The sequence below is a fragment of the Eublepharis macularius genome, chromosome 6 (genome assembly GCF_028583425.1).
Source record: "Eublepharis macularius isolate TG4126 chromosome 6, MPM_Emac_v1.0, whole genome shotgun sequence".
In the NCBI taxonomy this organism is placed as follows: domain Eukaryota; kingdom Metazoa; phylum Chordata; class Lepidosauria; order Squamata; family Eublepharidae; genus Eublepharis; species Eublepharis macularius.
In genome coordinates, this window is record NC_072795.1 from 78607426 (window position 1) to 78634359 (window position 26934).

At 42.3% G+C, this 26934-nt stretch overlaps 1 protein-coding gene across 9 annotated transcripts in view; it reads right to left on the reverse strand.

Moving 5' to 3' along the window:
* The window catches only part of ABLIM1 (actin binding LIM protein 1), a 224231-nt gene that overhangs the window by 24063 nt on the left and 173234 nt on the right, over nucleotides 1–26934 (reverse strand). For 5 of the 9 annotated variants that reach the window (XM_054982176.1, XM_054982174.1, XM_054982169.1 and 2 more), the window contains 5 exons: nucleotides 24263–24307; nucleotides 23437–23472; nucleotides 21747–21876; nucleotides 9700–9720; nucleotides 6552–6656 (listed from right to left, as the gene is read on the reverse strand). In XM_054982176.1, the coding sequence (XP_054838151.1) occupies nucleotides 6552–6656; nucleotides 9700–9720; nucleotides 21747–21876; nucleotides 23437–23472; nucleotides 24263–24307 (337 nt within the window). The remainder of the gene's footprint in view (nucleotides 1–6551; nucleotides 6657–9699; nucleotides 9721–21746; nucleotides 21877–23436; nucleotides 23473–24262; nucleotides 24308–26934) is intronic. The other 4 variants (XM_054982172.1, XM_054982170.1, XM_054982177.1 and 1 more) reach the window with 4 other exon arrangements.

Here is a 26934-nt window from a genome sequence, read left to right on the forward strand (position 1 = left end):
ATTAGCGGGGAAGGAGGGAGGGTATGTGTTACTGCACGGAAGACCTAGATGAACAACAGTTACAGGTATGAAACACTGTTTTTCATCGGCGGTCTTCCTGTGCAGTCCCACATGGGAGATTACATAGCATAAATACCTGGGTGGAAGGCATAGAGGCATCATGACAGGAATATTGATCGTAGGACCGCGGTACCCACTGCAGTCTCTTTCCTGTCCAAGACGTCCAAAGCATAATGCTTCACAAATGTGTTTGCAGACGCCCAAGTCGCTGCTTTGCAGATATCATGTAGTGGAACACCTCTCAGGAGAGCTGCCGAGGATGCTTGAGACCTAGTGGAGTGAGCATGAACCTCCAAGGGACAAGGCAGGTTAGCACCCTTGTAACTTAACAAAATAGCCTGTACCACCCAACGAGCTAGAGTTTGAGAGTTAGCCCCTTTTCCCTTCTTAGGGCCCGCAAAACAAACAAAAAGGTGAGAATCCTTCCGGAAAGATCTAACTCTATCTAAATAAAAAAGGAGAGCTCTACGGACATCTAAGGTATGAAGAGATCTCTCTGCTTCAGAGGTAAAATCTTTAAAGAAGACAGGTAACGAGATTTCTTGTGCTAAATGAAATTTTGATACCACTTTAGGTAAAAATTCAATTTTAGTACGAAGGACCACCTTATCTTGGTGAATGCTCAGATAAGGGGGGTCACAGGATAGGGCAGCTAATTCACCCATCCTTCTGGCAGAAGTTACGGCTACCAAAAAAGCAACCTTAAAGGATAATAAACTTAAAGGGCAAGACGCCAACGGTTCAAAAGGTTTTGAAAGGAGTCGAGTTAACACTAACGGCAGAGACCACTGGGGAACCAGCACCCTAATTGGGGGAAATAAATTATTAAGCCCCTTCAAAAACAACTTAGAGGTGTAATGGGAAAACACCGTCTTCCGATCAATCGGCGGGTGGAAAGCCGATATAGCGGCCAAATACACCTTAACGGAAGAATTAGCTAAACCTGTTCGCTTAAGACCCCATAAAAAATCTAGGACCTCAGCGAGGGAGGAAGCTAAGGGGTCAATCCCTCTATCTCTGCACCAAACTGAAAACTTGTTCCATTTCAGGGTATATGACTGCCTCGTAGACAGCCGACGGGCATTCTGGAGGACGTTCAGAACTTCCGCCGAAAACCCTAATCCTGGAGGATCAACCATGCCGTCAGTCTGAGTGAATGTACTTTGTGATGAAGCACTCCTCGAAACGACAGGAGATCTGGACAGTCCGGGAGATGACGCATCTGACAGTGCAGTCTCATAAGGGCATGGAACCACGGCTGTCTCGGCCAATACGGGGCAATCAGAATTGCTGACGCTCTGTCCATCTGGATCTTGGATACTACTCTGGCCAGCAGGGGAACCGGGGGAAACATATAGAGGAGGGGACCTGACCAACTCAACTGAAAAGCGTCCCCAAGAGACTCGAGGCCGACACCTCCTCTGGAGCAATACTGGGGAATCTTGCAGTTCTCTTCCGAGGCGAAGAGGTCTAATTCTGGGGTCCCCCAGTCTGTAAAAATAGGATGTAAATATTTATCGTGCAGGGACCACTCATGTGTGTCCATCTCCATTCTACTAAGATGATCAGCAGTAACATTCTCTTCCCCCGGAATATGGATAGCTATCAGCCAAATGGAATGTTCAATCGCCCATTCCCAAATTTTGATGGCCTCCTCACACAAAGGCCTAGACAATGTACCCCCTTGTTTATTTAAATAAAACATGGTTGTGGTATTATCCGTTAAGATTTGAACAGTCTTATTGCACACCATTTCAGAAAAAGAAATCAGGGCATAATAAACCGCCCGTAGCTCAAGGAGGTTAATGTGTTCCGTACACTCTGATTCATCCCACAACCCGTGGGCAAAAAACCCTTGGCAGTGAGCACCCCAGCCAAGATTCGAGGCATCCGTAGTAACGGATAGGTCAGGCTGTCTATACCCAAAACCTACACCCTCAAACAGGTTAGAGTCTTGCAACCACCAGTCCAGGGAAACCAGGACTGTGCGAGGAATACTCAACTTCATGCGTTGATAATCTCTTTCTGGGCTAAAGATCCTAGAGAACCACCCTTGGAGCGGTCTCATACGTAGTCGGGCCAACGGTATTACCGCCGTAGTAGCAGCCATATAACCCAAAAGGACTTGGATCAGTCTGGCCGACTGAAACCTACAACCCTTGAACTTCCTAATAAGGGCTTTCAACTTATCTGCTCTATCAGGAGGAAGGAAACCAGCATTCCGACACCCATCCAGGATGGCTCCAATAAATTGAATAACCTTAGTGGGGGTGAGTGTTGATTTCTTAAAATTCACAAACAACCCCAATTTTAAACAGACAGCCAACGTGGTAGAGATTTGGCGGGAAACATCTTCTATAGAGCGCCCCACGATGAGCCAGTCATCGAGGTACGGAAAAATACAACAACCTTGTGTCCTAAGGTAGGCGATAACCACCGCCACACATTTAGTGAACACTCTAGGGGCCGTAGATAACCCAAACGGGAGGACACGGTACTGGAACACATGGGAACCATAAGTAAAACGAAGAAATTTTCTATGATCAGGGAATATAGAAATATGAAAATACGCGTCCTTTAGATCCAATACTCCAAACCAAGAATTTGGGGGCAATAAGGACAACACCATTTGCAGTGTAGTCATCTTAAATTTTCGAACCTTGATTGACTTATTCAATTTACGCAAATCAAGAATGGGGCGGAGACCCCCATCTTTTTTGTCCACCACAAAAAGGTTGGAATGGAAACCCAGGGAGGGGGGAGTAGAGGGGATTTCTTCTATAGCCCCTTTTAAAAGTAAAGCAGATAACTCTGAGACCACCCCAGGTTGGGGTGATCGTGAAGAGAAAACAGGGAGCGAGAGACAAGGGTAACGAACAAACTCAACTTTATAACCGAATTTAACTATGTTCAAAACCCAAACATCCGATGTGATTTCACACCACTCATCAAAAAAGGTAAACAGCCTGTCCCCAAAAAAGGGTTCAGGGGTCTGTAATTGTCAGAATTGCTTCTGAGGGTGTCCCGACTCCTTGGCTTGATGCTGAGGGGTGTTCTGTCGGGACTTGGGCCCTTGTCTCTTCCTCTGGAAGGAGGGTTGCGGACTATAATGGTGTTGGCGTTGTGAGCCGTAGCCATAATAAGGTTGATATCGATGCGGACGATACCTGGAATAGGGCTTGTACTGTGGGCGACCAGATTGATGCTGTTGCTGTGTAACGCCATACGAGCGCGCCGTAAGCCTGTCTTTACGCTTCTTTGACAAATAGTCGTCCGTCTTGTCCGAGAACAGGTTTTGCCCCTCAAACGGTAGGTCCTCTACCTTGGCACGCGTCTCATTGGGTAAAGCCGTGTTCCTCAGCCAGGCGAACCTTCTCAGCACCAGGGATGACAATAGTGCTCTGGCAGAAGAATCAGCCATATTCCGACTAACTGTGATCTGATGTCTTGACAGGCGGACAGCTTCCTCCTGAATGACACGGAGGAAGATTCGTTGATCCTCAGGAAGTTGAGGGACAAACGTAGCCACCTTTGTCCACAGAAGGAGTTGATAAGCCGCCATCATAGCGGCATAGTTAGCCACCTTAATGCCAAAAGCTGACGAAGTGTAGACCTTCCTGGCTAAGGAGTCAATCTTTCTACTGTCCTTATCAGACGGGACGGATAGAGACCCTTGTTTGGGTTTCGCTTGCATGTCCTCCGTTACGAGAGAGGAAGGAGGAGGGTGTACCGACAGGAAAGGACACTGTTCGTCCTTGACCCGGTAAAGATTTTCAACTTTCTTATTAGTTGCAGGGGTCGAAGCAGGCTTCAAATTAAGACCAGACAGTAACTCCACAAAGCCTTCGATCATAGGAAAGGCGATAGTCGGAGTCGATCCCGAGTACATGTGCTTCAGAATCTTGTCTTTGGAACGTGGTTCCGAAGAGACCACCTCTATCTCCAGAGCTCTCGCCATTCTTAGCAGCAGCTCGTTGTAAGCACGGAAGTCCTCCGTAGGAGAAGCTTCCTCCGATGGGCCAATGGTTCCGTCCGGAGACTCCGAAGGTGGTGAATCATAATGCTTGCCAAAGGCCAGATAATCCTCATACTCGGCGTCAGAATGAGCCGGGGTCCGTCCGGAACCCCCTATGGATGCATTTAGCAGAGAAGGAGAACGTGAGCGCCGTCTCGGTTCTCGTCGGGGACTGAAGGAACCCTCTCTGAAATAACGATGCTTCGAGTACGGACTGTATCGGTCCGATCGTTTGGACGGGCGCCCCCTTTCAGACCGTGAAGATCTTGACGACCAGGATCCACGAGAAGGGGAGCGAGGTATACCCGAAGGGGTTGGAGGTCTCTCCACCATGATGACATCAGACTCTCTAGACCTGGTAGACCCCGGTGTTCTCTTCGGGGGGGATGCAGTCCCGGAACCACGGTCATCTCTCGGAAGATCGGAGTCGAGTGGTTGTTGTTGCACCCGCTGGGGGGTGATTACACTTTCCAAGACTTGCTTATCTGATTTGGAAAACAGGTGCTTCTTCTTCTTCCTCTTTTTACTGGGTGTCGGATCCGAGAGCGGCGTTCTCGGTTCCGAAGGGGGTACTGAGCCCTCTCTTTCCAGCAAGGCACTCGCTTTGGAGCCCGGAGGTTCCGACGCTGGCCTCGACTCCGAGGTCGGATCCGATGAAGCCGGAACTGTCGGTGTCGAGGAGCTCCGAACCACCTGTTTGGGGCTCGGGAATCTCGAGACGCTGGATGTCGGGGAGTGTCGAGAGCGAGATTTCTCAGAAGATTTAGAGGTCGGGGTAGAAGTTCTATCGGGTGCAGGTGACTTGCCCGAAGCAGGAGGGTCGGTCGCAGCCATCGCGCGCCGCCACAGATAAGCTTGCAATCTACCCGAACGTTCTGCTCTGGCCTTCGGGGTGAAGGTGCGGCAGAATTTACAAACCTGCGGGTTATGAGTCTCCCCAAGGCAGTAGAGACATTCCGAATGACCATCCGATTTGGTCATCTTTCGGTCGCAGGTGGAACATCTTTTGAATAGTGCTGTATCCGACATAGTCCAACAATTCGTAAGGAATTATCAAACAGCAGAGCTAGCAAGAACCTCTTCAGTCGGCGGCAAAAGAGGAACTGAGGGGACTTCGGGGGTGCCCCGCCTCTTAGGAGCCGTTTTTCGGCGGGAAAAGACGGCTGCGCATGCGCGTTTGGAGGCTGGGGCGCCCCCTAGTGGCTCAGAGCTATAAAAATCTCCGGAATCGGCAGGCCTGCGCGTGCGCAGTCCCATGTGGGACTGCACAGGAAGACCGCCGATGAACATGTCTTCCTCCCCACAGGCATTTCCCCCATCTCCATCAGGCCCCTGGAAATCCACTGATGCACCCTGCTTAGATAAACTCAGGTCAGGAAAACAGAACTAGGTGGGGTGGGGAGCTTAACTGAGTCTCTACACACTTGAGAATTAACTTTAAAATATCATTGGGAGCCCTGAACATGGACCTTCCAGTACACACCTGGTTGACAAAGAGAGAAACTCACTCAACTAACAACATAATACTGGCATGTGATATACAGACAGAGATCTCAAACAGTTTTAAGGGTTATTTGTATCTTTTAATTTTACATTTTTTTTCTCTGAGAAACATAACTCTATGGTATCTACAGCCACCATTCTCTTTTTTCTAAGAAACGAATGTTCTATGGAACATTGTTGTATTGTGCATAAGGGAGTACTTGCTTTTATTGAGAATAAGATGTAGATGGAATTTAAGAAGCAGACATTATATTAAGCCTTATGCGGAATATAGTTCCTAGATTGTGCTATTTGTAGTATTAATAGTAGCCCATACAGTAAAAGCAGAGCATACTATATATACAAGGCTAAACACTGGTGTTACAGCTTAAAGCAAAAAACCCTTATCTAATAGAAAGTGTATTGAATAAGGCAGATACTGTGAAACTCACTGAGCAATTAATTTGTACTGTGGAAGTTATGCAAATTTTTGAATTTCTTCAAACAGTGGACCCACAGTGAAGCTTACCAAGAGGCATCAACATACCTTCTAGACATTATCTGTCCAAGCAATGAGCCTCCAAATAGAAACTCACATCTATTGTGATACAAAAAATGCAAAACAATGGAAAAATGCCTGAATCCTGTCTGCCCCTTAAAGTTACTTTAGCAGTTAACAAGTGGAGTGCCTATGGTATTAATCTGGCGTAAGAAAGAAGAGATTTTGGTCCTGCACACAACGCTCTTATCAAGTCCACAGTGCATCTTCCTTTCCCAATTCTCTAATTAATTTTAAGACTCAAAAATCTCACCAAAGCCAGCATGTCCTCATTTCTCTCAAAGCAAACCAATAAGCTCTGTGTTTCAAACACATGATATACTCAAAAAGAAACTAAAGTACAGCATGAAATAATGGAGACAAGACACAAGGTTACAAAGGCTACACTCTACACTATGACAGGACACCAAGACACACAACAGTGCCAACTCCTACCTGGAACATGGAAATGTTTAGGGGCCTGAGCGTAAGTTGGTGTTAGAGGGCGGCTGTCTGGCCGATAAGGGGCAGGGGAGTTCCGACCGCTGGATGGCTCATTGCCTCCAATGAGAAGAATGGAAACACAAAACAAACAAAAAAGAGCAGTAAAGAAGCAGGCATAATTCAAAACCCAACCAAAAGACGGTGGAAAACAAAAACCAGGGGGAAAACAAACAAAAATATATAGTTGGTAATCAAAATGGGCCTAGCACTGGAAAGCACTGCTAGTCCATATTAAGAAAGACATTCACTTCGGGCTCGAATTACTCTTCAGGCAGCTTGCATCCTCTCATTCATTCATTCTAACAGCATGCATGAAGAAACTATGCATTTGGATTAAATGGACAAGCGGTGAAAAGGAATGGAAAGTTACATGATTCAGTATCAGCAAGGGTTAAAACTTTCAGTGTAAGAGTCCCAGATGTTTAGTAAGGTATTACTAAGCAAACTCAAACTCAAATTGATTTCCAAGACACTTGTACACTTTGATGAAATGCCCATAATTCAAATGAGCCTACGTGTAAAAAAGAGAAGCTGTGAGATTAGAGATTCTGGTTAATACCTGATAAATTTGTTCTTTCTTTACATGTCTACACTCCCTTTTTTCATTAGGGGTCCATTTTTTTTATTCTGACAGTCCCAAAGAGATCCTGGAAACTTTTATTATGGGGGTGTACAAGGGAAAGGCCACAAAAGACATGTCTGAATATTATGCAACCAGTTCAGCATACTTGTGTAAACTAGGAAATACAGGAAGCAGACACAATAAGTACTAAAAAAAAAGGACATTTCACCATGCTGAAAGTACGTCTAGCCATGCCAACTGTACAGCCTATGCAACTGCACGACTCTATTTAAAGTACAGATGGATAGGGGCAGGTGAATAAATAGTGGTGGTTAGATCACAAGCATGTCAGGGCTGTAGGACCTTCAAAATTGCCAAGTAGAAGAGCTCCAAGATCCTATTTAAACCAACTGGGAAATTACTGTGGAACACAAACTCTTCTGGAGGCTTGAACTGCTGGTACCCACATAGGTGATCAAAATTTGTCCAAGCTTCTCAAACACAAACAGCATCAAAATTACTTTGACACTAAATACCTGTAATTGCTTTAAGGAGTTACTCTCCGATGCAGTTTTATAATGATAAAACCATTCTTTGATAAAGCTGAGAGGGAAGACCAAATGCTGGAAAATACCCTTCATGTTCATTCATCCACTGTGCAGCCCATACCAAAGGCACAACTTACATTAGTCATGCCCTCCCACCTGTGGCTTCTTAAAGAAACTAGTTTTGATATTTCTTAGAATAGCATGTATTAGCAAAAAACTGTATAATCATTTTAAGTGCAGAAGCATATGCACCTCAGCCAAAAATACTACAAATAATTTGGCACTGTATCTTTGCAACATGTTGTTGTCTTCCCATATGGCAATATCCATATTTGCTGTCATGCTCTAAGGACAGGTTTACCATACATTTTGCAGAAAATATGTTAAATGGATTTTCTGCCATTAATAGCAATGCTAGTATATTTCTTGTGATACAGATGCAATATGGAGGCAGCTTGAAACAGCTGCAGTTTCAAATAGCAGCCATATGGCTAAAAAGTGATCTTTGAGTTATATACTCCTAGAGCATGTAGGTAAAGAGAGTGTGATGGACAGGAGGCAGTTCTGCCCTGGAGAAGGAAAAAATCCATCTCTGTTTCACCCGAGCCTATGGGAATGCTGCTCCAGCATCCAATCACCTTTCAGACAGGGAATGTGAGACTGCAGATAGAACAGTTGGGAACTGCCTCAGAAAAGGAGGCAGATTGTTTCATGTGTAGCTCTGCCCGGTCTGTGGCAGGGTAGTTTAACACCACTTCTGGGGAAGTATAAGTTGTGAGGCCTATTTCTAGTGATCAGCAGACCTTCAAGCTTTAAAGAGAATTCACCACAAAACCTGTACTTTCTTTGTTGTTTTATTAAATCTCTTGCTTTGATGATCTCTGAACTCTTCATGCTCAATAAAAAACTTACCTTACAGCCGTGACCCAAAGCCTTTACACTTGCTATCCTACAGATATCTTGTAAACGAAGGGGAAGGATTACATCTTAAAAATAACCAGGTTCCTCAAACTCATAAGAGGCAGTGTGAGTCCCCTCGGTTTCAAAGAAAGAAAGAAAGCCTGTCACAAATAGTAGTGGGGTATAGAGTCTAGACCAAAGATTTTACAAACTGGTGTCCACAGTGCTGAAATATAAAAATATAAAATGTGTAAGAGATTTTGTGAGGTAAAATTTTGTAAAATGCCCCTAAATGAGTAAACGCACTTGAGGGGGCTGAAGCTGAGTGGTAGCTGAGGGGACAGTGCAAAAGCTGAATGAAAAGGCTGAATACAGCTCAAGTAGGGGCAGGACAGCCTCCTGCCCATCACATGACCCTCTTTTGGAAACTCACTGAGAGAAGTAAACTGTTCTTTTCTGTAGGAATTAAATTCTTATTTTATGATCAATATGCCACTCATGGTAAATTGAACATTTAACATGCAAAGAAAATTCATTATCTCTGCCATTTGGCTTTCTAGTGAATTGGTTCCCAAATTTGCTCTACCTAAAGCTGAGAATTAAAAGTAATCTTTGAGCTCAAAAATTTGGGAAACCATGGCAATAAATTATCAGATGATTTGGAAAGAATATAAGAACCTTGTTATTTTGATCATATATAACAACGGTATATATGAAACCACAATGTTGTGCATACAAGAACAGGAGAGACAATAACTAGTTGAAATGTGTATAATGTATTATTAGACGAACCAATGGAAGGAAATATGTTAAGACTGACACTTGCAAAGAAGCAAGTATCAAAGAGAAAACTGTCCTGTTCCTTTAATAAGTTTTTAATGTGTGGAAATGGGCAGCTAAAGCTTTTCAAGGCATGGAGGTAAATAACATTACCTGGTAAAAATATACCTCTAAGCCTCTATTAAATGAACAGGATATTTTCTCCATTCAGTTGGCAACCCTAAATAGGCAGTGAAATATGTGAAAATAGAAAACAAAACAAAACAAAACAAGGACCCACCATATATGGGGGTTACCAGACATGGCATACCTATGTAGAATGAGGCACCATCTGAGAAAAGAAAAGGGAAAAATCATATAGGGAAAGAACAAATGAATAAATGGGGAAAAGCAGATTACATTGGTGGAAACTATGGTGGTACTTTCAACCAGAAGTAAAATAAAAAATAAGATTCAGAAAAGAATGCATATACAATTTGGAAAGAAAAACTGAGTGCATTTATGAGAAGCATGAAAGTATTTTTCAGCTGTCAGTCCAGAAGATAAGCTTGGAAATAAATTCACAAGAGGCATGACAAAGGTATATAATACAATAAAGTATGACACAACTTTACTCCTTTTGTTAAGTAAACTTATACCAAATGCTGCCAAATAATTTTGTATCTTCTTTGCCCTTACTAAAATCTTTTATTTTTTCATTACAAAAATCGCTAGATCTTGTTTTTTTCTAATGATTTCTCATTTTGTACAATTGCTTTGAGTTTCATTGCCATTTCCAACCAAAGAAGTTTAGAAATAGAACTCTTTTGACTGATGGTATATAAGAAAATGGGCTGTAATTCAGGAGCTCCCAGTTCAAACCTTACCTCGGTCCCTCATATGTAATATCTGTGATAATGCTACTAGCCTACTTTGCAATGATAACGCATGTCACATTCTTTAATTCTTACAGCCCTTTATTATTGTTGTTGTTATTGTTATTATTATATTAGAAAACTTTTCAAAAATGTTCATAGGATAAATAGAAAAGACTGATCTAGTTCTACCTTATCCAGGTTCCCTAAGATAGAGAAAAATATTTTTTTAACACAATACAAATAGTAACAGATGGATGGAAGACCAAAAGTCTGTGTGTGTTTGTTTTTTTACTTCTGCGTTCACTGAAACTTGGGGGTAAGACAGCAATTCGATGGCAAATAACTGGTTAAATTCATTCTACAAAAATATACAAAATTGTGAGATTACCATGTTCAGTATTTATTTATTGAATTCTCACACTATAAAAAAGTCATACTCAGGTGTGATATTGCAGTTTTGCACAAAATTTATTGTGTTGTTGTCATGTTTCACCTGGGCCTCACTGGGGCCCGGGGTGCGTACACCCTCCAGACGAGTCTCGGGCATGGCCAGGTATGGGGTAGGCCGCTGAATGGTGGGAGAAGGGGGGTATACATCACCCTTGCACCCTCTTACCCTCTGGTTGGGCTGGCTCAACCACCTCCTCCACTCTCCTCTCCATTCCTCTCTCCATCTCCTTCCCGCTTCCTCGCTTTCTCTCTCACACTTTCTGCTCCTAAACACTCCAAATCACTCCCCAAACACTCCACCTTGATCTTCCTCCTGAGCATACCTTTACAGGGACCTCTCTCTGGGATCCTCACCCTTCCTGCCAGGCTACACCCTATCCAGGGGCAGACTACCATCCCTGAGTTAATTGCCATTATGGCCAGCCAGCCATCCAGGAACATTCTTAGGTGTTTCTCCCCTGCTCCAGCCCCTTCCCCCTCTTATACCCCTCTTGCAGGTTAGGGCTGGCAGGGTCTTTCCAGGTGGGGTGGCCTGGTTGTCACATTAACATCATCCTTTGGGTGGCTAGCCCAGTCTCCCAGGGCTGCATTGGTCCTGCAGGGCTGGTGCCCAGCTTGCTGATCCTGCCTGTGGTGTGCACGGGAGCTTCCTGCCTGACTTGCTGGGCATCAGTGTCTTGAGCCGCCAGGAGAGTGTCATGCCTTTCGAGGCTTGGCTCAGCAGCGTGTACTCTGGTGGCCTCTGGTTACGCTGGAGCCCATCCTCCCTTGGCACTCGCTACTACTGCAACTCCCACTTCCTGCAATGCTCCGCGGTTGCCTTCCTGCTCCTGGCCAGCTGTGGCTTCTCTGGGCTTCGGCATCTGACCATCCTCTGCTTTCTGGGGCTGAGCTGCTTCCCCAGGAACCTATGCTGCTTTGGAACTGGCTCCCCCAGCACCCTTGGCCCCTGAATGTCAGGGTGGAGGTAAGTTTGGAGGTGGGTGGGGAGCTTGTTCCTGGACAGTTGTGTTGCAGATACAAACTCTTTATATGTGCTCATTGTACCATGTAAGTTCAGGGGATAATCTATTGTAGCACACATCTGTCACTTGTCCTAGCAGTTGGTTGCATATATAATACATAGGAGTATCAATTGGGCCAATGGAGTTTATCTTACATTGTCCCTTTAAATCATATCAAAAGTGCCTTGATTTTAAGTTTTATTTTTTTGATTGGGAATAATTTTATTACCCCCCCTCCCCAGACTTCTTTTTCCTCACCTTTCCAATACCTCCTTTGCCACCTTCCTGTTCTTCCCACACATGCAGATCAACAGTCATCATAGTATTTGGAAGAAAATCCCTCCAAGACAGCACCATGCATCTCAAATTGTATGCAATATTCCTATAACAAGAATAAGGAAACCTGGACAGAACGTGTATTCCTGAAATGCTATTCTGGAAAGCCTCTCTTCTTTAGAACACTGGAGTTGGAGGTTAGAGCTTGGGGTAGTATATTTTGGACAATACTGGGATAGCAGTACTCCAAATTTTCCACCAAAGATGGAGCTATTAGTCCATATCATAGGTGGGCTGGCCTTGGTTTCAAAGCAGCAATACTAATTTGGGAATGCACAACTAGTAACTATCTGGGCACCACAGAAAACTTTCCTCAATGCAGAAGTTTGAAGAACAGAATGGGATACAAAATATTAGGTATATACTAGTAAAGGCATGAGAAGTAGGTTAAATGGAGTTTAGATGTATACAAAAACTGTCTAAAATGGAACTTCTCTGTCACAACAAATCAAACATTGTTCAATGCATAGGGAATTTTCAACTCTTGCTAAATACAACCTAATTAACATCCATCTATTCTGTAGGTATGACCTGCATGGAAAGCAATCATATATCCAATGCAGAATTTGTAAAACAAATAGGTAGAAATAGGTAAGGATCAGTACAACTAAGAATTGCATACAACCATGGAATAAGAGAAATAGGCCCCATTAGTTGGAAATGTCAGGTTCCGCCAAGGGCACCACCCTGTGAGACGCCAGCATGCCTGACTTCAGCCTTAAATGACCTTCAGGGAATATGCGGGATCCCGCTCTGTGGAAGGAGGCGGGGTATACCTCACCCTCACACCCTCTCAGTCCACTCGCAGGTCCCTTCAACCTGACATTGTCCCAGCTGCCTTCCATGACATCTGTCCCCATCCAGCTGTCTGTCTCACTCCTCCTCCTCCTCCTCCTCCTCCTCCTCTTCTTGTCTCCACCTCCTCTCCGCTGTTCTCTCACACTCTCTCTCCTCCACTCCACCACACTCCTACACAACAACCCACCCTGCCATGTGGGTGGACTTCCTTTATATCCTTTCCCTCATTTCTGGCCCCAACTGCCAGCCACACCCCTCTTTTGCCCTCTAGCATTGGCCTTGGCTGCCGCAAGCAGCTGCACCTGGGGTAGCTAGTCTGGCTGCTTTGGGCAGCTACAGCTGTGCTCTCTTGGCTGGCTGCCAAGTCTTCTCTGCTCTGAGCTTCAGCCCCCTGGGCAGCTACAGCTGTGCTCTCTTGGCTAGCTGCCAAGCCTCCTCTGCTCAGAGTTTCCAGCAGCCTCAGCTGGTCCCTATTATTCCCTTCCTCCCTATTTGCAGGTTGGGGCGTGACCCTGTGCTGCTTTTGCTGCCCTGCCAGTAAGACTGCTGTCTGTCTGTCTGATGGCTGGCTGTTCCTATCTCTTGTGCCTTCTCCCTCTGCCCTGGTCCCCTCCTGGCTGTCCTTACTCCCTTTGTCAGGGCTCTTAGTCTCCCACTGGAGGGTGGGGCTAGCTGGCTTCCCCCTGCCCCATTTGACTCTCTGGGGCTTAGGTGTCCCTTTTCTTTCCTCTGTTGCTGGGTGTGGCAGGTCTGTGGTGTCTGTTTGAATGGCTGAGCGGTGGCTGTCCGGCTGTCTCCCCTCCCCTTCTCCTGCAAAGTCCAGGGGCAGAGCCTCAGACCCCGGACAGGAAATAATCAAGGGTCAACTTTATTCATTAGCACAATAATGAATGGCAGCAGCCAAGAGCAAAAACTCACCATATTCAACTACAGTGCAGACAACTGATGGTATGGCAAAGAGTCAGGCCTCCTCTGTCTGTGCATCCCTGTGTTCCAGGCAAGGCCATGAGGGCAAGCAGTCAGATTGCCCAGGCTCCTCCTTGCCAAACACTTACTGATGTTTGAGGGAGGTGTGCCATATCCTTTCTCTCTCACTGAGAGGTCTTTGGGTTGAGCATAATGGCATTCCCCAAGTTCTACAAGAGGCACTCTAATGCAGTGGTCCTTGTCCAGAGCTGGGTCAAAGAGATGGGGGATGGTACAATAGTGCCTTATATAGCCTTTTCCTAAGCTGCCTCCATGCTGTATGTGCACCCTCCTGGGCATGCCAATGCCCACTGGTTCACCCCCTTGCTCTCACTCTTGCCAAGGAAGAGAACTGAGTGGCATTCTCTTTCTCTCTCCATATGGTCACTGAAACAGGGCAGTGCAAAAGAACGCTATTCACACTTGTCACAACCACATTACAAATCCTTGCTTGTTCAGAGATTGAACTTTATGTGCTGAACACCCACCTGAGCAATGTCTTAACCAATGCTAAAAACAGGGCTCATTTCGAGGGGGAACGTACAGGAACGCAATTCCGGCAGCTCCCCAAAGAGGTCACATGTCAGGGCCTCTGACGGGTGGTGGATCACTCTCCCACTCAGCAGCAGCCCGATCCTGACCATTTTGGGTCCCTTTTCGGCCATTTTCAGCCTCTTTTTGCCATTTTGGGACCAATTTTGGCCCTGAGTGGCCAAGATTGGGACCAAAACAGCCAGGATAGGTGATGTCAGGAGGTGTGGCATATGCAAATCAGTTATGCCAATGACACACTTCCGGTGTTGGTAAGGGGCGTGGCATATGCTAATGGGTTATGCTAATGAGTTCCTCCAGCTCTTTTTCTACGAAATGACCCCCGGCTAAAAACATCAATGAAAGGCACTAGAAGCCACAATAAACTGGAGCAATAAGTTGTTCATGTTCTTTGACATTAGTGACCTTTGAGTCTCTCTCTCTCTCTCTCTCTCTCTCTCTGAGAGTTCATAAAATGTTTCAACTTTTGTGAGGCTTGGTTTGAAAATAATATTATAATTTTTTTTTGCTTTTATGCATTGCTAAGTGTTTTTCATTCAGTGCCAAACTACTCCTGACTGGGGGAGGGAACATACACATTTCTTCATATATGTGCTTGGCACCCAGGAAGCATGGTTAATTATTTGTTTTTGTTTGAGAGAAGGGATGCTTAAGGATTTTAGTTTTAATTTGTAGCCAGCCAAAGTCATAGTTTGTTTTTTGTTGTTTATGATTTGTAATAGCAATAAATAAATAAAATAACAATCATTAAAAAATAAAAAGCACAATCTGACCAAAAGCGAAGTGTGTAACAAGAATTTAAGCCCTTTTCCAACAGGAGATAATAAACTAATAATCAACTAATGAATGCCAACCACATGGCCCCCTCCTCCACTGACAAAAAGGAAATAATTAAGAATGGTAGAAGGAAAAAGAAGAATCTACAATGTAAATGGGCTACTTCCCATTTCCTTTAGGAAAATCCATAGCACCTGAACTGTTCAAATGGGAACAGCTGGCAGAAAAAAGGTCTAAGTGAAGATGGGGGAACAACGTGGAAAATGCTAAACTTCACAAGGCTGACACCATGATAATCTGAACTCTCCATTAAAAGTGAATGCATACATCATAACAATTTCAGACAAAGGCTAGCCTAGACAGGACCTCGACTGCAGCCTCCACTGCAACTGTATAAACGAAGTTGGAGGGAAAACTAAATACAACTGAGCATGGCTTGTAATTTGGCCCTAAGACAGAAACCTATGTAAGGCACTAGAAGCTGTTTAATGAAAGTAACCAAGATGTTTCAAGCAACGTGTGTAACATGGCCTATATCTGAAGAAGGGAGTTTTGACTCTTGAAAGTTGATACCATGAAAACCTTGTTGGTCTACTGGACTCAAATCCTACAGCCTAAAACAGAATATGGTAAGATTCAGGGTCACCTGCCAATATAACCTGATTCTAAACATCATTAACATTACAAGCAAAGTCTGTCTCTTAAGTCCACCAAGACAAAAGTGTCATGATCCCCCCCCCCACACACACACTGATTCACTCTGTTTTTCATCTCTAATTATCATCGATGTTTTAAAAAATAGGGAAATCCTCCACATAATCTTAGGAAGAAGATTCCTGCACCTCAAAGACATCAGATTTATACAAATTCGTAACATTCCTTTATTTACTCATCAGTTCCTATAATGAAGCCAAGATGATTTACAGTGCAATCCTAAGAAGAATTACTCCCGTCTAAACCCATTGATTTCAATGGGCTTAGACTGCAGTAACTCTGCTTAGGATTGCACTGTTAATGTGACTGAGAATTTAGCTCAAAATACCTCTTTGTACCAGGGGACAGCTTCCTGTGCTTTCATTTCATAGTTTTATATCACAACCATAAGAAAAAAGTTCCCAGAAGGAGAGGCACCTTTCTTTTCTGGTCCATCGCACAACCCCACTCCCTCACAGCACAACTCCACGCTCTGAGCATCAATACTACAAGGGCTGTTGAGTGCCTTGCACTACCCTCCACTGGTTCTACAGTTGTCAGCATTAGCCAAGCACAATTGGAATGGGGAACCAGCAGGGGCTGAAAGCACCATATAGACTGTGGATATCAGAAGAGTGCAAAATATGCATTGTTCCTGTGTTGGATGGAGTACCTACCATATGCATATTATACAAGAAACACATCTCCTCCACCCCTTCCCCCCCAAATTCCATTCTCCAAAATACTTCTTTTTCAGAAAGTGATAACTGTTAGCTGATTCTCAATGGACTGTTGCTGTGTTAAATTTAAAAGAACCACTATATCTCAAGTGTAATGAAAGATGATGTGAATGCATTAAAAAAAGAATAATAGCTTTGCAGCATGGAACAGTGGAATTGGTGTTTATGGATCAAGCATGCAGACGTGATCTATGCCTCTGTTTTTAAGGGACCCCATGTTTAAATTATGGAGTGAGTTTTGCTTCTGTGATGGATAAAATAAATTGAGAGGAACAGGCTTTAAGAGTTCATTATACAGAAGGGGAGCTAATCCTAAGAAAATGCATATACCATTTCTGTGTCACAGGAAATCCAGAGGCTGAAGTCTATTAGAATTACTGCAGAATTCACAGTTATTTATTTTATATCAAATATTATTATTCACCCTGGACAGTGAATTATCTAAGAGAAGGTCAAGCGCATAAACCCTCTTATCATGTTATTAAGTAGTCTAGGCTATTGTTACTTTGGACCAAGTGAGGTTGGCTGGGTCAAAGGGCTGGAAGGTGCACAGAGCACTTTGAAAAAAAGATAGATCAGTGTTTGGAGGACAGGGCACGGGTAGGATAGATCTTCAGGAAGTTCTGGCACGAAGGGCAGGGGTGTAGGATGAAACAATAAATCTGGATTAGGACAAAAGAACTTTCAGAGTTGTGAACCTTGTGAAAAAAAGTAAGCATGGCTATGAGGAGACATTTTTCAACCTCAGCCACAGCGAATATTACCACAAAAAGTCATCTTGCCATTGAATCTCAGATAATGGAAATGTTATATGAAAACACCCTCGTGTGGTAAGAACTGGAATTGACCAAAGTCTGTGGGTAACTATATTAGTTCATAGAAAAATTCCTCAAACAGTTGTGTAATACCTTTTCATTAGGACCAAAATTTCACAAGGTAAGATCACTTAACGGCTGGTTTTTATATTTTCAAAAAGGAGAGTGGCCAATATGTCTGTATCTCACTTTTTGACTCATGTTGAAGCCTGTTTTGTACCCAGCACCATCTAATCCAAATAAATTTGCAATATATTCTGTATTCTTCACCATTTTCTGAAACATCTTCTCTCCCCGCACTTGTTTTTGGTGTTGTACTTATCATCCACCCTGATGAAACTTTATGGGGAACATGACAACTTGTTACTTCATGGCATTTCAGCTGATCCTAAGTAAAAAGCATTACATGACTGTTCTTTCTGTAACCGTGTACAAGCGTGCTCCTTTGTCAATGATAGAGTTTGCTTTGCAGTGGGAAATGCTAGTTCCCATCACATCTAACTTGGTAAAATCTCCTCCGGACTAGCAAAATCTGGCCTTGGTTTCAGGAAGGGGCTATATCATAAGCTGATATAAGTGACAGATGTCATAAGCAGGCACAAGTGGTGGATTACTGCTGGCATTTAATTTCTGTGCTTAGGGAGCGGTCCTGTGGGAAGCTTATAGAAAATATAGAGTATTTCAGAGTGTTTGGTGAGATAGGAAGATTTTCAGAATTACGACAATTCTATAGTTACATTTGCAAGGAACCAAAAATTAGAGTTATCATTACATAAACAATGCCATATTAATTGTTCCTTTCACAGTTAGGCAAAACAACCCCCCCCCCTCATTATTCAAGGAGTCACACAAGAATTATTACTCTTGAACACTCCCTAAAGAGGACCCTTAGAAAGGACATACTTCCTCAAAGAGAAGAAGATATGCCAGGTCTAACATAATTATGACACAAGTCTGAGGCATGCTGGGAGACACACTGAGGATAGCCACCTGATGGAGATGTGCCTTATTAGCTTTCCTAGAATGCTAATAAATCTCCAGTCTGTTGGACACCAGCTTGAAAGACCTGTCTCCTTACCTTTGACATAGGGGATGTAGTGGTGTCGGAAAGGGGAGTAGGGGCGGGAGTCATTGTGGGTGGAGCTGGGACTGCTAGTGCACAGGTGGGATAACCGCTGCACACCAGTAGACAGCAGCTCTGCAGCAGCAAGGAATCATGATGCAGGACAAAATGGAAACAAAGAAAAGAAAACACAAAATAAGACAGAAGCAGAAAAGTGGCTGGGGAGAGGGACAGAACAGAAAAAGAAACGCACGGACCACTAAGAGTCTGAAAAGCAGGAAGAAACCAGGTTAGAGACGTCTGAAGCTACAGAAGTATTGGGCAAAGTTAGAGGAAGAGTTTAAAAAGCAGCTTAGATTTATATTGGATAGCCCTTTCCTCCAGCATAAATTAGATTTGCTCTATGTTCAAACACTTAAGTTAGAGTTGTCATGCATGCATTTCGCTTTGTACCAAAATGAGTTTCAGTAGCAGGTATTGTTTGGCCAAACAATGGAGAGTCTAAAAAATTTTTATCTATTGTTTTAAGACTTTCCTGAAGAAAGCTTAGGGTGTTTTTCACAAGAACCCCGAGAACTTCTTGTGGTCTCCATTATATCACTTGCAGTAAAGGTTTTTAATATGACAGGAATTAGAAAACAGTCATATTAAAATAGAATACAAATTTATGAGACCTTTTCATTGGCTTAGATACGAGGAAAAATTTGGATGGATTTCTTCATGTCACTTATGAGCACATATTCAGGGCTTGGAGACGCAGGAAAAGGCTACACATTTCTATACCTGTAAAAAATGAGGCATTTTGTATAGTTTTGAGTTTTGTTTTTAAAAATCCTCAAGAAAAACATTTTTAAAAGAAGTTTCAAAATACAATTTTTGTTATTTTCCACATATGTTCAAACAGCTTTCTGGAATAATTTTATGTCTTGTGTCTAGTTAGGCAAACATTCACAGAAATCCATTGAACACAATCAGCAAAATAAGCTGAATCATTTTCTGAAGCTTAGGAAATATACCATACCTGATCTTCAGAAAGGGCAGTTTCTATCCTTTCTTCTACACTAAATGTTTGTTCAATTATTTTTTAAAAGCCCACAACCCTTCAACTTCTATGAAAATTAAAGGATTAAACATCTGTATTGTGCTTGAATTCACAGATTAGGCCTGACACCTCAATCCCTCTGTAGCGGGCCGGTGAGCACCCTTGGCACCTCCCCATTGGGGAATTGGGGTCTGTCAGGAGCAGCTGGCTGCCGTACGGCCCAGTTGCGAGAACAGATGCCCTGGGTGGGGAACCCCCTGGACAAGCCAGTTTCCCCCCGCTGCCGTACGGCCGGGTGGAGGAGCTTTACAGCGGAGAACCACTTCACCTGGCCAGGCCCAGTCCCAGCCATTTGATGGATGGCTCGCACCCGGGGCAGTGGGTATCTTGCCCAGACAGGTCAGGGCGGGGTCCAGGAGTGACCCCAGGGCCAGATCTGTACGGCTAGTTAGGCCCTTGACATAGTTGATGTTTGCATGTTGTTATTTTAATAAAGTGGTCCATTTTAGAACCCAAATACTGTGTCTGCCTCTCATTCCGACTTGGGGGGGGGGGGCAAAATTCACAGATTAGGGCTGTCACCTCAATCCTTCCTGAAATGAAACCAGTTACAGTTAACTGACAGTGCTGTTGTTGTTGACAGTAAGATGATTCTATATCCCATATACTGCAATACTGCTGCTCTCTACCTACCTTTGGCCACTTGGGTCTACCTGGGTGTCAAGAGAAAATGAAGGAAAACCGTTTCCCTCATAAATAAAAAGGTCCTTCTAAAGCTCTCTGACAAGACCTTCATTTATGGTGTAGCCTGGGGAAGAAAACTGAATTTGTTTATAATTCAACAGAGATATGATCACAATAAGCAGACATGTGCACGCTTTTTGTACCTTGGTAAGATTTAGTTGGCTCTACCAACAATGTGTAAAGTTATCATCACGTTACCAGAATTGTATAATACACCAAATCTGGCTTCTGTACCACACAATTAAATGAAATACTTCCTCTGCAAATCAACTATTTTCAGCTCAGAAGCAACAAACAACAATTATGTTCTCAATCTGTATGCTGACCTTTTGGTAATAGACTTCTTACTTTAAACACAAATCACTTGCATTGGGATGTCTGTTTCTTTTGCCTTTGGAGAGCCAAAGGTAAAATGGTCTGAATAGCAAGGATTTTAAATATTCACAAGAAGGATTCAGTTCTATAGTACTTCTATGGAAGTAAAATCTTTCACTGAACTTTAAAAGAAGATATAGCCCAAAGTACATTGCTTAACCAGAAACGTCACTGTTTTGTATACACAATTAAAAATAAGTGAACTGTAGAGTTTAATGACTAACTAGTAGTGAAGAAATTTCTTTGGGAGCAGTGGGCCACACAAACGCCTTTCACCGCATCCAAACCAAATGCACTTTTTCTCCAGAGCTGACTTCATTATGTGTGTGTTGAGGCGTGATTTTACACTCCCCCATGCAAAGTGTTGACTCGCTGCCTCTTGTGAGGTCACAAACAAACCTCTCTCCTCCTTCCTCACCCCTCGAACAGTTTTTTTCCACTTTAAATAGTTTCCCTCTTTAAAAGTTACAAGGCAATGAACGAACAGGTATATACAAGAATGTTCAAAAGGAGCTTTAGAAATGAAACAGGATGATCAGCCTGAAGTATATGGCTAGGGCTGAGTCATGGTTTGACTCACTGGGGTGTACACATCTGCTACTTGAGCTGTGAAGCTGGGAGGACACTGGGCTCAGCTTGAAGGTAAGGAACATATTGTGAACTCTGTTCTTTAAAACACAGGTCTTTACTCCAGGATTTTAAGAAAAGCATTTCACTTTAAGTTTGGGTTTAATTTTCAGCAACCAAGTAGTGACATTATATGAGCTACGTGGTTTGATTATCAGGAGCATTTAGAAGTCTTCAATCCAAGAGGGCTTAATAAAAATGAACTTGATAGTTAAAGTTACCTGTTTATGAAAGGAAGGAAAGGAATTAATTTTAATGTTCAAAATGTCCTATTTTTCTCTAAGATTCAGACATTCTTTTACTACTTGGACTCACTGCAGAAAATTGTGAATGATTCTCTAATAAGCATAGTTTCTAGTTTTTTGAAGTTAAAAAATATACAGTTAGTTAAAAAGTGAAAAAGGAGTTTGCAAGAAACTTTTAAATCCTTAAGAAACAAGTTCCTTTTCTATAAAATTACATAAAATAACAAAACACAGAACTTCTGGGCATTGGTCACATAGTTGTAACTGTCTTACCAGGTCTGTGAAAATGCTGCGGTGAGCGTGACATTGTGGGAGTGTAGCTATGACGGCTGTACACAGGGGAACCAATGGAACCCTGGCTGGTGGACCGTTGGATCATCCGATCCCGAAGATCTTGATAACCCTAAAGAACAGAATATATTTAAGCATCATCATCAAATTATTTACATATTATAATAAACAGGGTTTAGTAAGTAAGAGGGAATCAGTGGTATAGAAACAGATTCTTTGGCAACCAAACTTACTAAAAGTTGCAGTGATTTCTGGTTAGGTTCTGTCATATACTCAAATTAAGAAAGATGTCAAGGGGAGAAAAGTGTAATTGGACAAGTTTGGAACTACATTCATGGGATAACTGAAACCGTGGTTTAAGGTAAATTATAAATAACTATTTTTTTTCTTAATCTGGGCATATCTCAGATCCAACTATAAACTTTTTTATATGTTAATAACGTTAGGAACAAGAAAATTATCAATATATTTATTTCTCAACATGGCCTATCTGTGGATATCCAGAGACTAAAGCCATGGACCAACAAGACAGATCTTTCTACAAAACTGAAAAAGCCACAGATTTGCAGAAATCTCTGAATATATTTAGGGGGGGGGATTAAAAACCCCAAATAATAGAAGTGGGGCCTGTAGCTTTAAAAAAAATGTCCTCAGTAGCCACTGCTAGGCAGCCACAGTAGTATTGCCAGCCTTCAAGCCTTTGTTAATGTCAGTAAAAGGCATGGGGACAGGTCAGGGCCCTTTCCAAGACTGTTTTGGTCTTTTAGGGATGACCCATTGCAGTCAGACCTGGCAGCAACCACCAGGCAACTGGCTACCACCAGACTTGCTTGACTCACCGAGGCTTGGCTGCTTGTTACTGTTCAACAGCAACCACCTCAGAAAAACTCATTGTGGTATACTGGTTAGAGTTTCACTATAGGATCTGGATGAGCCAGGTTCAAATCTCCACTTTCCTGTGGAAGCTAATTGGGTGACTTTGGGCCTGCCACATGTTCTCAATCTAACCTACCTCACAGGATTGTTGTGAGGAGAGGAGAATGATGTAAGCTGCTTTGGGTCTTCATTATGGAGAAAGGTGAAGTTCATTTATGTACTTCATTTATAAATGAAGTAAATAAATAATAAATATAGGCGAAGACTCAACTGCAGTTATTTTTATTATTTACCAAACCCACATTTATTTGAGGGCTTTTTCTTCACTTGTCCCAAACATTTCAATTATCTTATATATATATGCTGCGGTGGGATCATTTTCTCTTTTCAGCTGCATATTGAGATTTTGAGATGAAATCAGCTAACACAGAAAATTCTGAAAAACGTTAGGGGACACACACTTTCCTTGAAGCTAAGCAGTGTTGTTCTTGGATGGGACAGCACCAAAGAAGTCTAGAGTCGCTACGCAGAGGCACCTCTGAACATCTCTTGCCTTGAATACTCTACAGGGTTACCATAAGTTGGCTGCAACTTGACGGCACTTTCTACCACCACCATATGCATTTTATTAGCCAATCCTATTAATCTCTGCAGTTGAAATCATCATAGAATAGTGGCCTTTTGAAAAGGCAAAATAAATAGTCCAAGACTGGCAGCACAGGCTAAGCAGTAATTCCCTTTCAATAATACTAATTTTGTAGGAGTTAATGTTGAGCAGAAGTTCCATCAAAATTACCTCTGCAGATGGGGTTGGAGAGAGTGTCCTTGGAGACTGCAAGACATGAATGAAAGGAAGTTAATGCAAAATACTTTTGCTCCTGGTTTGTCAAATGCCTTAGCAATATTATTTTGAGATCTATTATAAAGATGAAAACATGAAAAAGTGATTGTGGCCACCTAAATCCAGGGACTTCTACCACACCACCAGTTGTATGGCCTCCAGATTGAGAAGACTACTTGAATTTTAAGGCTTTTCGCATGTACCTCATTTGCTCAAATTTTCTGCCAGACCAACTTTAACAGTGCTGCATCTGTTAGCAATTATAATGTTTAGTTGGGAAAAAACCAACAATCACAAGCATTATTAATGTGACAACTACACTAGTTCTATAGAAATCTTTCAAAGTTGAACTTCAAAGTGTAAACATTTCTTTGGCTCAGGGCTTGAGTGACATCAGAAAAATTCTAATTTTAATCAGTTTGCTATATATAATGGCACATAGGAGACTGACAGAATTTTAATGAATCCTAGCAAAGAAAAGAGATTTCATGGATAAATTGAGAGAACCTTGGTCAAATTAAAACTTTCAGCAGGAACGGTTACAGTTTTTACTTAGTGAAAACAAGCAGAAAAGCCAATCTTCCCTTTTGATACTTCCTCTAAGATAAGTATCAAAGATAAGTCAAACTTATTTACGATTTTTCTTATTTATGTTCACACATAGACACAAAGTAATCAATGACTGCAAGTCCCGGACTTTCTTTCAGACCTTTAGCTTTAATTGTCATTATACCACCACTGATCACATCTATGGGTTTTGCACTGTCTTTTTTCAACTTACACTTTCATCGTGCACAGGAGAACTTCCATATCTGGAACTCTGAGTCTGTTAAGGAAAGTTTGGGTTCATCATTCTTTATGTAAAATTCTAAAAAAAGGGTTTAACAGAAAATAATGCAAAAAGCAAAGCCTTCAAACTACTAATCTCAGATGTCCTACAGTAGCAAGTATGCAATCCCAGTGGAAAGAGAAAATTTTATATATACTTGGGGTTTGACCCAGGTTCAGCTCATTTGTCTGGTGTTGGAAGTGTACTGGCAAAAGCTTCATGTTTAATTCTGAAGAAACATGGCCTTGTTTCAGTCCTAGTTCTCCAAATACTTCACCGGAGTTTTTTAAAAAAAAGAACTCATAAAGTATCATTCTCACAGTTCTTTTTGTGTGGGAGCAGAGGGCATAGTTTTGCAATGAAGGAAAGCTAGCTACCACAGACTTTCTCGGAAAAGAACCCAGAAATACTTGGTTTCTTCAACTGATGAAGGAGAATGAGCACAGGGCAGAAAAGCATTTAAGATCTATTATGAAGATGAATAAGCTTGAACAGACCAGCGGTCAATCTGGTCTAGCATACTGTTTCACACAGCCAGCCAACCAGTTGCCCTGGAAGTCCAAACAAACAATGTTGCCTCCTACCACTGGCATCCATAACTTTGCTGTCTCTTTATATGGAGGCTCCTTTCAGTCACTATGGCTAGTAGTTATTGACGGACTCCTCCATAGGGTACAGGGTATGGCATGCAATAAAGAGCAGTACCAATGTAGTGACATGTATGCCTTTCTTTTCAGCAGTGAACTGTCTGATGTGCCTACTCTAAACCACAGCATTGCCAAAGATAAATTAATAGTTCCCCAACTCCAAATTCCATGGTCACATGATGTATGCTAGAAGTAAGACATATAACTTCAGCCCATTTCAATGAGACTATCTTACAGAGATTACAAAGAAGTGAAATTATGCAGCCTCTGAAAAAATGGAAACCTAGCAAAACTCCAGCGACCATCCAACTTAGTGGAGTCACATGCCCGTACTCAGGCTGAGTCACGATTACGAGAATCAGTCTTATGACTGCTCACTCACCTGAGTAGGCTAGAAAATGTGAATCTGGAGAAGTTGCCCATCCCTATATTGTCTCAAGGGCTGCACAGGAAAAACTTAAATTATTTATCCACTTAAATATGTTCCTAGATCAGAGCCCTGTTTGGGCTGATATTGAATTATTAGCAGGAAAAATTATTAGGCTAAGTGGGAAACATAGTACCATTTACTACCATTTCACATCAGAAAGTAGCTTTTGCAATTCTGGCCTGAAATCTGCTGCCCTGATGTAAGTGAAACTCTCCTCTGCTCCACTGAAAACATTTTTTGTGCTTCATTTGGAGATGGGTTGCGCCATCAATTACCCAGCACTCTCCAATTTAATTTTAAAAAGGCACTGCCCTGTGCAAAAGCGAAGGTAAGAAAGGCAGCAGCAGATTATTCTGGGAAATGCAGCAAAACAGCAATCTCAAGAAAACTCTAAGTAATGATGTATGGCAACACTTTCATATGCCAAAAGCAGCAGGCAGTCAAGAGCTCCAGCCACCCTCCTTGGGACACCATTACAAAAGAAAAAATGCGGGGAGCTTGCAAGCAGAAACACCCCAGTGAAACATAAGACTTATATGCTGCAATCAGACACTGAACTTTTCCCAATAAGAATTTATTCCTACATGACCTCAAGAGTCACTGGCAGTTCATACATCTTGCAACTGAATACATTATTATAACTAGAATACTAGCTTATTGGCTACCACTAGGTGGTAGTGGGAGAAAACATTCTGGATCATAAATTCTGAAGATAATGGTTTAGAGACTTGCCTTTATAAGAAGTTCCGTAAGATTAACGCTGATTGCCTTTCCCTTCCAAATACTGTTAAACTAAGCTGTGCATTATCTAAATTTAGCTTTTTTGAACAAAATTGGGAATTTTATAAGGAAATAGTTCAGAGAGATGCTTTGGTAAAGGGACAGGGACTGTATACCATACTAATGGATATTGCCTGTGGATGTAGATATGATCTTACTGGGTAGTTTCTACATCATTTAATGGGTCACATCAAATTACTTACGTTTTGTTCCAATAATGTTTTATCACTTTATTCCTGTTTTTGAACTGTATGTTTCTTTTCAAATTTCTGTCATACATATCTTATTACATTGTTTATTGAATGATCTAGCTGTTGATTGTATAGACTTACACTGTGTAATCCGTCTTGTGTTTCAGTGAGAAAGGTGGACTATAAGAAACGTAAATAAATTTAAAATAAATAATCTTTCCTTGTTATTATATTGCACAATGGCAAGAACTGAGAAATGTGCAAAAACGTGCATTTCTACAGTATCTTTCAATCTTATGGAAGTGTAGGGAAAGATCCTACAGAAACTTTTATCTCAGGTATGTACTGGATCCCTAGGAATGCTGAATTGGTTGCCATTATCCTAGGTGAAAAATATCACTGTTGATTATTATTCTGTAAGTAGAAGTAGAAAACCCATGATGTACAGTGGGGCAGGAGAAATTCTTGATGAGAATTCCTATCCCATTTGGGTTTCCTCAGTTATTAGAAGAATATCCAGCATTTTATATTGTTCAACGTGGAAACAAGGATGTCAGTCCCATAATTTGGGAGCTT